General features: G+C 35.9%; 1 protein-coding gene across 3 annotated transcripts in view; it reads right to left on the bottom strand.

The window, feature by feature from the left end:
- Window positions 1-2,768: 2,768 nt before the first annotated feature.
- The window catches only part of PTCHD4 (patched domain containing 4), an 826,526-nt gene continuing 818,103 nt past the window's right edge, over window positions 2,769-11,191 (bottom strand). For all 3 annotated transcript variants that reach the window (XM_044062689.1, XM_044062688.1, XM_044062687.1), the window contains one exon: window positions 2,769-4,402. In XM_044062689.1, the coding sequence (XP_043918624.1) occupies window positions 2,769-4,402 (1,634 nt within the window). The remainder of the gene's footprint in view (window positions 4,403-11,191) is intronic.

The following is an 11,191-nucleotide window of genomic DNA, read 5'->3' on the forward strand; positions in this document are numbered from 1 at the left end:
TTCCTGAGCTTCATTGGAGTGAATGAGTTAAGAAGGTTGAATATGTGCATTGGTGCTGCACTATAATCATAGTCCGTAGTTTTGGTGGGGGGGGGGTACGATGAGAAGAACTGTATGCTGCTTTGTAAGAGTAGATAATGTGGACAGGTAAAATACCACTGTGAATTTAAAAGCCCATGTATCCCATAATACACAGGGTCTGGTGGCCAGTTGCTAGTCTGTTTGTGATGAGGGACAAGGCTGTTAATATCCTTCTTTTTGTGCTATCATTTTGTGTGCCATTAAAGTTGCTGTTTTGCTTCAATTGCTGGTGATTCTGATGTTTTCTACATAGTCCAAGAAAATGACTGAGTAAGCAAAGGTTCACATTGTGACACAACGTAAAATAAAATGTGTACATTAATGAGGTTACATGCATAATAATTGTACTGAGTCTTTCCAGGAAATTATTTCTAGTTAAATGATGGCTTTACATAATTTATAAATTAGTCTGAAAACTAATATGTAATTATAGAGGAATTATTTACAATAACATTGGGATAAGAATTTACAGAAGTTAGATTGTAACTTTATATATTTGTATTTAGTTACTCTATTGCATTTATATATGTAACACTTTAAAAACAACACCTTCCAGATGACACTGTACTTTATAGTTTGACAATACAAACAATTATTTTTTCTCAGCAAAAACTGTTTTGTTCTGGAATATTTGGTTTATACTAAGTGTGTTCCTTTCTGAATATATTTAGCAACCTGTTTCCCTTAGAATAGTATGACACACTTTTGAGTTTTCTTGCCTGATATTTTAACTAATGTTATTTTAACCAGCTTTAAGACATATGTTATATGCTTAATGTACACATTATACAGCTACCTTTGTACTAGCCATATTTATCTCTAAGCTGGAACGTTTGCTATCAGTCTGGTACTTTCTGCATCATCATTTTCTTTCTTTGTAAAACAGTTATTCCTTGTGGTTGTCTGTATTAATCTGAATGAACAGATAACATGCATATCCTGCAATTTAAGTGTGCGGTGCCATTTTATTCTGAAGGGGGTCTGGCTTTAAGATTTATATTATGTAAACATGTACTAATAGTACAAAGATGTATCCTTCCCATGTGAAATGCTCTGGTCATATGCAATGGCATAGTCGAATGTTTAGCTTCACTTATTTAACCATGTTGCTTAACCATCAAACTCCTTTTGCTCAGAGGAAGGGAAACTGTTATACAACATGGAATGCCATACTCGGAGAACATGCAACTTTCAGGTTATTACTGGTATAGAGTCCATAAGGAATTATTCAAATGAGATGTTTAGCCTAACATGTGGAATTCAACATATGAAACACAGCATTACTTTACACAACTATAATTTTATGCCTGATGAGAGTTACTCCTCAAAGAATATATTATTCTAAAAGATACTTTATTAGCAAAAATTGATGACATAAACCACCTCATATGTGCTTATCTCTAATTCATTTCTGTTAGATCAGATGCAGTTCTTAGGTTGAAACCACATAAGCTGGCAGGAGTAAAAAGAGTCTTAAATTGTTCTGCTCCTTCAGTATGTATAGATCTTGCTATTTAAAATTCTCTTTCTTGATGGTCTTTGCAGCATATCTCATCAATAACTTACTGTATTACTATGGAAAAATCGTAAAACCAAGATTTAAGCTACTGCATTTGAATATATGTAGCAAAGCCCTAGGATGTGAAACGAAAAGTAGAGCAATGCTAAACTCTTCATTGTGCTCATTTAAAAAAAAAATCAAGTGAACAAATAAACAAGTTAAGTAATTAATATGTTAAACTGGAGAGCTTATGGATGTAATTGTTGAAGGTTGTTCATATTATCAGTAGGAAGACACAGTGAATTCTTTGTGTTGCATAGTTAACACTAGATGCATGATTGTTTTCTTTTGATTTAGTCTTATTTTTGCCTTGCCAATACCTCTCAACTATAATAATAATAATAATAATAATAATAATAATAATAATAATAATAATAATAATAATAATATGGAATTTATCAGATTTCTGTAGTTTCCTCGGATTTTAGCCCACATGCTATTTCTTGCTTGGTATCTAAAGTTATAAGAACCTTATAATTTGATAATATTAAAATGAATTGCCTGTGGTATTTTTTCTAGCTAATATTCAATATTTTAGACTGATTTCTTCTAGCACTTCAAGGCACAACACACATATCAGTAAAAAAAAACAGGGTAATGTGCATTATTATATTGGAGAAGCTGGATTGCTCACTCACTGTTAATGGCTATAAAATGATAAATTCAAGGATATGACCTGCTTCTCACAAGAGCCATTTCATTATACATCCAAACTGCAAAGCAGCTTGTGGTTATCTCACGTTGTCATTTCATAACTGCCGTTTGTTCAGTATCAAATTATAAAATAATCTTAACAGCCATACATGTTCATACTCTTCTGCAATAAATAATTTCTCTAAATATGAATAACTGTAGAAGAAATAAAAAAAGAACATGACATTTTATACTGCTTGTTCATTAGACACGATAGATGGCCCTTTGTTAAAACCTACCATTGTGTCTCAATTCATTTCCTATTCACATTCCCTTCAATATCATTCAATATTCCATTAGAAAATTACCACGTGATCATCCTTGCCTGGCTATATCTGGCCAGCACAAGCAGTTGATTCCCTTTCCACCTTCATGTGGTTATTTAGTAATGCTAATTAATTTACGCTCTTTCCCAAGCATAATGACAAAAAAATCAAACAGACGTTACATGATCAGGATTTTCCTGAATCTCTATGCACTCAATCTCTTCTCTTTCTTTTCTTTTGGCGCGTTTCTTTTTCTTATGTCTCTTTTTTGATGGTGGAAAGAAAGTCAGGAATACGGGTAGTATAACAAAGCAGTGCAGGAGAGTGCAACCATTGGTAAGTAGCAAGCATTTAAACAGTGTAAAGGTCAGATTTGAAGGCACAAAACCAAGGGGTACAAGCCCCATGACATTGCAGGTAATATTTTGCAGAATTGCAGCCCCATGCTCCTCGAGCGCACCTTTGATGCACTGAGTTCTTGTATGGTCTATTGCTAGTACAAAGGTATAAAGCAGAGGTGCACAGTGGTCAATGGCAAAATTTAAAGCATAAATAAGGCACAAGACTGAAACACAGTCCATGTCTACATTCCATAAGGTCATTAGTCCAAGGACACCAAGTTCTATTGAAGTAACGGTAAGGATCAACCAGAAGTTTCCCAGTGGATGAATAACGATAAAAAATGTCAGTACCATAATTGTTAGTACACTGAAACCAGCAATCAAGATGGGTGATGCAACAGATGCACTGTAATTGTCCAGGAAGGCAAATGTTGGATTATACACAATAAATTTTATGCTTTGAATAAAAGAAAGGGGTCTTATTCTCTCCAAAATTTCAATGACTTCTTCTCGTGTATTCTCAGTTGTTCTAGCCACCAAATACATTCGTGATGCAATTATATTTGCTTCATCTCCCATCTTCGAAAAAATTATATCATTTTTGAAATGCTGATATTGAGGTTTCTTCAAAAAGGAGTTCTGAAGAATGTTAAGAAATTCAGTTTTATTTGTTGCAGTGGTATTAATAACTTTTAAATACTGAAAATATTGCTCAATCCATGAAATTCTGTTAAAACCATGGCCTAGGATTTTTAAATCGTCTTGAACTGTCATATTCCAATACTCGAGTGGTTCATAAATATAGAATCCTATTACAGGACTGTAGTTACTGAAGTACTTCTGCTGGGTGAAAGCATAGGATACACTTGGGGAGTTACTAGCTAAAAGGTTGACAATATTGGAGCCATCACTAATCTGTAAGCATCCCATAAATGAAAATGATGCATAAATGAGGTATAAGAGTACAACAAAAGGCTTAATATAGATATTAGTGATCCATTCATTAAAATGTTCTCTTAGAAAGTGTTGAATACAATGACTCTGATAAGGATTGTTGTCATGGTGTGTTGTTGGGAGATGTCCGTCACTCATCATGGCTTGAAACCATATGGGTTGCCTGTCTATGTATTCTGCAGAAGGAATTTTGCAACAGAATACACTATGGTACCTGTTCTGTTCCAACTGGCCAGCAAAAACCAGACATGAACCATAAAATGAGAAGACATAAAAATAGTTAAACAGTACAGTTACACACATATTCTGGCAAAATATTTTAATTGATTCAATGTTTGTGAATGGACTGGCACCCATACCAAATGTGATAATGTATAGTGAGCTGGTAATAGTATAAGTAACCATCACGTCAGAATAAGCATCTGCCACTCTGTCTTTAAAAGGCTGATTTTCTTTTGTTCTTCTCCATCCTGCAAGAAGTTCAAATACGCCTTTCGTTCCATGGCCTAAAATAAATCAAAGTATATCATCAATATACTGGCAAATGAAGATATTTAAAACAGTTTTCTTTGTGAATTTTCGTTAGTATGGCCACATTTTAAAGAAGAAAGATGATCTTAAACTTCATAGTTTAGACAGTATACAGACACTGACCTACACTTCATAGTCCATAGTCTATAATCCGGGTTCAGGCGCCTAGGCAGCAAGACATTTCCCTGCAATACATTTTGGCTGGGGACACATGGCTGAAGTGACATTCAGCTGCAGAGAAATATGGCTGCTTGTTTTCCCCCTGTGAATTTGGTTATTGAAGTTGTAGGTATGAAAACACATTCTTCTCTTTGCCCACAGGGAATTTGCAAACAGCCATATTTCTCTGCAGCTGAATGTCACTTCAGCCATGTGTCCCCAGCCAAAATGTATCGCAGGGAAATGTCTCGCTGCCTAGGCGCCTGAACCCCTATAATCCATACATCATAATTCTTTAGTGTGAAACCTGGTTTGCAAACATCACCAGAGGAGGCATCTAAACTTAGTGTATTAAAAAATATGTGCCTGTGTGCTAAAACTTATAAGGAACTCAGCTCAGCATACACTTTCTGTTATTAGGTTTATTCAGGTATAAAGTACATAAATCATTAATGAAAGTGATGATACCAGTAAATACTCTGACAAAAGGGGAAGGTGAGTTTCTGTAGAAGAGTATGCCAAACAGTAAGAAGGAATGTACATAGTTTCAGACTGGAATAGATAATAGGGACATAGGTTAGATTATAAAACAGTTTGTACATGGGATAAGGTATTGCCTTAAGCTTGTGAGGTCTCTGCAAAAATGGGTAATAAAAAATAAGTCTCTATTTCTCAGATGATGTGTGCAGATGATAAACTGCACATGCCTTGTGAGGCAGTATGATTCCTATACATTATTCCAAAAGAAATGGAGGAAAAGCAGTCCCATACTAGGAAACAAGTATACACTGGCAGGGCATGCCTAAAACATCAGCCATGCTCTTTACTAAGCCTCCCAGAGTACATGCTTCTTGGACTGGAAATAGCAATATGAGGTTAAGAGGAGAAGAAGCTGATGCATGCCAGTATATTTTTAAATGCCACATTACATGGTATGACCATGTGGTGGTACTACTGCCACTCACTGGTTCTCCTGTATATATTTAGGTTAGCAGTACACTATACTGGGAAGGCGATCAAGATATATAAGTACTGTTTTGTACCCCCAGTATGCATGCTGTGTTCTGCTCTGTATTTGTTTCCTCTGTAACTCATATAATAAGGGTTTGTCATGGATATGAAGATTAGTATCTTAATGGGAACATTCAGTAGTACCATTTGGTAAAGCACCTCATTTTTCTGACACACATTGAACCTTTGAAAACTCTTCCATGCCACAATATTGATTTTTGTCTTTATCATTTAGATTTTGATGTTATTTAATGCCCCCATAACAGTGAGAAAGGGCAGCGCCAAATATATTTGAAGAGAAATACAGGAAAAGGAATCTGGACATGGAAAACTTTACACTACAAAAAATAAGAAGACAAAGACAAAAAGTTGACAAGGAGATTAGTAATGGAGAAGTTAAAGAAACAGAAACTGAGGTTATGGAGTACCTGTGAAGTGAATGATTCAGTGTAGAAAATCTAACTCAGAATGCACCACAACAGGATAGAACAATGGATATCCAAATTAAGGGGAAAACAGTGGAATGGGAAGCAATTGGTCAAGTGCTAAAAGGAGCTATTTTGGAACCTTCCACAGGAAACCAGTGTAAATGTCCACTTGAAGCTGGACATCAAGGGAAGGAACAGCAAACTGCGGAAACCCTGATGCAGTCAATGTTGAGGAGTGATAGACCTGTGAGTTCCCATATAACAGAGCAATGGACGGCACAGGATGAAACTGAAGAGAATGTGCCACAGGAAGATGCTATAGAACTTTCTACAGAATGCCAGCATGAAATGGAAAACAAAAAAATGTGCCCTCAGTTTAGAAGAAAATGAGCTAAGAGAAGAGTTGCTTGATTTAACAGACATAGATAGACATATTAAGATCAATGAAAGAAATAGACTGCAGAAGGTCAATAAAACCCCAAATGTCAGAAGTTTGATAAAACAAATGAAGACAGTAATTAGAACTGTCCATAGAGATCCATGCGATATAACAGAAGTAAACAGGATATATTACTTTGCAGCAAAATTAATAACTGATAAAGCTCTACCACAAGAACACAGGGTAGTGAGAGAAAGGAAGGGGAGAAATTGAATACCATCATGGAAGTATTGAATAGAGAAAACTATAAAGCAATCAAGACAAGAAGTATCACTGTTAGAAGAATATAGAAGAGGGAACAGATCAACAAAAATACTAAGAAAGACGTGATAAAAGCAATGCACAGTATTAGAACAGAGCAGGATCTATCATGCACTATCACAAATAACAAACTAAAAATCTCAGCACAGGCAGAAAAACTTAGAAGATACACAGATAAATATAAAGGAAAAGTACAAAATAAACAATTTATTGATGACCAAAAAAGTTTTATAGAGAATTGGGAAACAAGGAACAAGGAATTAAAAGACCGCCAAAAAAGAAGAAATAGATACATTTTGGAGAAGTATCTATGAAGATCCTGTGGAACATAACAAAGATGTTAAATGGATAGAAGAAGTAAAATAGAGAATAAGAAGTTTAAAGGTACAGGATATGAAATGGGATGAAGTAACAGCCAGAGAGATTGAAACAAAGTTAAGAAAAGCCTCTAACTGGAAAACCCTAGGGCCAGATGCAGTACCTAACTTTTGGTTAAAAGTATTAACATATTTGCACGAAGATTTAGCCATGAGTAAGAACTATTTATATGCACACCCAAACAGACACCAACCTGGCTAACAACAAGAAAAACAATGCTCTTACTTAAGAGTGAACCTGCAAGCTACCCTAAAAATTATAGACCAATAACTTGCCTTCCGATAACGTATAAACTATGCAACGGAATTGATGCCGACAGAGTTTATAGTCATTTAGAAGAAAACTCAATTATGGCAGTAGAACAAAAGGGTAATAAAAGAAAGCCATATGGAACAAAGGATTGTTGTTAAATAAAGTCATAGTGGAGAACTGTAAAAAGGGGAAGAATCTAAGTATAGCATGGACTGACTACAAAAAAGCATTTGATAGTAACCCACATTCATGGATAAGAGTGCTTAAAAATGTATAAGATACACCCTACACTGATCAACTATATTACAGTGACCATAAAACAGTAGCAGACCACTTTGCAATTAAGCCATAATAAAGGACAAATTATTATCCCAGGGATAAAAATTCAAAGGGGGATATTCCAGGGTGATTGCCACTGCTGCTATTCTGCCTTGCCCTTAACCCATTAAGCTGTCTACTTAGCTTAAATCATGGCTATAATTTGGCTCCTAGAAAACAACAAAGAAACACTTCTCATCTTCTCTTTATCAATGATTTAAAACTGTACAGTTCATCAGGTGAGGAAGTGAAAGTACAGCTGCAAGTTGTCAAAACCTTTTCAGATGATCTAAGAATGTCACTTGGTCTTGATAAATGTGCAAAAGCAACCTTTAAAGCAAGAAAACTGCAGCACTAGGAAAATATCAGTTTCAGACAAGAATGTAATATAAAACAACTTGAGCAAGAGGGAGTGTATAAATATTTGGAAATTGAATGATCAGCAATAAAACATGAACAAATGCAAATAAAACTTAGTAAGGAATACTTTATAAGACATAAATTAATCCTGAAAACAGCATTGAAGTCTAGGAACAAAATTCAAGCTATAAACCAATTTGCTCTTCTTGTCCTAACTTACAGTTTTGGAGTGATTGACTGGCCCCAAAACGTAGTGGATAGATTAGATAGGAAAACAAGAAGGATGCTTCATACTCACCAAATGATTTATAAAAATCAGTGCATACCAAGATTATATATTCCCCTATTCCGAAGGAGGGATGGGCCTCCTTGAAATTGATTACATGTATAGATCTGCTTGACTCCACACATATCTGCTGACCTCACAAGACCCAAATGTAGTGAAAGTTTTGAAACATGAGTAGAACAAATCTAACATGACTTCTCTGCTTAATCTCGCACAAGCAGGAATGGAAATCAAACCAGAAGTAGATAAAAATCAGGCAGCAACTGAATGTACCAAAAAACAAAAGAAAGAATATAAGGTGAAGGATCTGATGAGACAAGAAATGTGGAAAATGCATAAATATAGTTGCAAGTATAGAAAACTTCTGGAAGAACCTCATGTTGATCAGGAACGAAAGCAGGAATGGATAAGGAAAGGTGAATTCAAACCAAGAGGTAAAAGGTAAATATTGGAGCCCCAAGACAGAGGGCTATGTACATGCTGGTTTGCAAAGTTCAGTGAACATGTGAGAGAAACAGACAGATGTAGGTTTTTGCAAAACTGAACTGGAAACAGTCGTATACCCCATTGCTGGTTGTGACATACTAATGGCAGAAGGACTGTATACCGAAAGGCATAATAATGTGGCAAGACTGTTACACTGGGGATTGTGCAAACATTATGGTATTGAAGTGCCTACAAATCACTGGAAATATGAGCCACAAAGCATCACAGAAAATGATGAAGTTTACATCACGTGGGATCACCCATTACCAACAGTTCAAAAGATAGATGCTAGAAAACCGGATATAGTGGTCCATGAAAAAGAAAACTAAAGTAGCACTGATCACTGAAATTACCACACCCAGTGACTACAGTACCTTGCATACAGAGGTTCAGTAAGTCATAAGATGTCAGGATCTGCAGCCAGAAACAAGAGCAATGTGGAAGAAAGATACCCAGACAGTTCCAATAGTAGGAGCAATGGGTCTTATAAAAAATAATCTACAATCGTACCTAGATATGTTACCAATACATGTAACCCCATACGAATTACAGAAGGAGTCATTATTGGGCACACTGCACATGCTGCGAAGAGCACTTTTGGCTGACATCAAAGACTGAAACAATATTAATTTCATGGACTTTAATCGTACTTTGATTTAGGAATGAGGTTCATCCCCATCATGTTATTAGAAGTCCAAAAGATTTGGAGAAATAAAAAAGTGAGAAAGTTAATGTTTTCAGAGCCCTCATTATAACCTTTCACTTAAAATGTAGTTACTTATATTTGCCAAACTATATTCCTGTATTGGTTATTTGCAATCATAGGGTTTGGTGAAGAGCTGGTCTATGCCACGCATGCATAATGCAGTTCACAGCAGAGAGTGCTACTGAAATACATTATCAGACCACGGCAGTATTGGACGATGTAAAGGCACTGATCACAAATTTTCGACCTTCCTGATGTCAGAATGTATCTTCTGACTTGTGCATTTATTCTTCTCCACCTAGGTGTCTTAGCTGTGATTCCTTAAGTTGCTTCATAGGAATCTAGAATCTAGCTCATCGAACTATCACTCCTAATATTCAGCTCAAGGTAATTTGCTCTTAATTAGTTGCCTAGAAGACCAGTTTTATTCTGAGCCAGGGAATGCTCTATACTTTCCTTTTGTAGCCTTTTCCCTGGGAAATACCACCCAAGTTATTGAGTATACAGCAGACAATATCCAGTAGCAGTCCCCATATCACATGACACCCTCATTATAGAACCAATGGTTCTCGCATAAGCAGAGGAGGTGTAGGTCTGGAACAGCCAATACACACTGAGAAAACATTAACCAGGATAGTGCAGAACCACATACTGATGGGACAGGCCCATCTACAAGGTTTAGCATTACAGTCCTTCTCCCTACATAATCACTGCAGTAAGACATGGTCCATAAGCAACACAAACGCTCTCCAAAATGACAGTATTTTTAGTATCTTAATATAGCGAGAAGCCACCTGATGGCTAGGCATTTCCTGTCTATCACAGAGTATATAGTTTCAGCAATGCTGACCTTATAGCTAATGTGATGAGAAGTGTGCTCATTTCCCTTTACTGTATTGAAAAGACAGTCTTGCTGTTCATATCTGAGATATCTGTGAAGGCAATAAATACCTTAGCAAAATCCAGGGCTAATAATTCCTTTAATTTCCTCATTGCCTGATTAGTAGTGTCTGTCCAGCTGACATTTAGTTGGCACCCATCCTTGACCATCTGCTATAAGGCAAGCAATGGTGAACAAACTTACAATAGTTGTTGGCTAATCCTAAGAAAGCCTTGACCTCTCTCTTAGCAGTGAGTGTAGTCCAGTTACATGCTGCTCTGACCTTCTCTGCCCATGGCTTTCTTTTTCATTTAGCTATTATGTAGTTCAAATAACAGGTTTTGACATCCTCAGCTTATTCTTTTGCTGGGTTGAACAAATTTATTTACATATGGGACATTAGGGGCATGTCATTATTTGCTTTAAGCACTTACGTAGTAAATTAGAATTATGGATGGATGGTTCTATGGCTATTGTACAGAAATTTGCTCTACTTGTTCATCTGATATAAATATCCATCTCTTAATTATTTACATTTTTTGATTTTGATGATTGAAAGAACTTTTTTTATATGAGTGAAATTCCTTTAGGTTTTATTAAATGAATCATGAGCCAAGAGGCACAATGTGATCTACTGAAGAAGCATTTGCTTAATGGTGAAACTGGTTTGTTATCAATGTTGGATTAAACAAAGTGGATAGTACAATCTCTTTGTACTGGTTAAATTGTTCTTTTGGAAGGCTGTGTACTCCTGACCACACGTTCTTGAGAACACTTGAGAGAGTATCAGCTCCATGTAC

Source organism: Protopterus annectens, chromosome 2.part1, assembly GCF_019279795.1.
Source record: "Protopterus annectens isolate FY-2018-M chromosome 2.part1, PAN1.0, whole genome shotgun sequence".
NCBI lineage: Eukaryota > Metazoa > Chordata > Ceratodontiformes > Protopteridae > Protopterus > Protopterus annectens.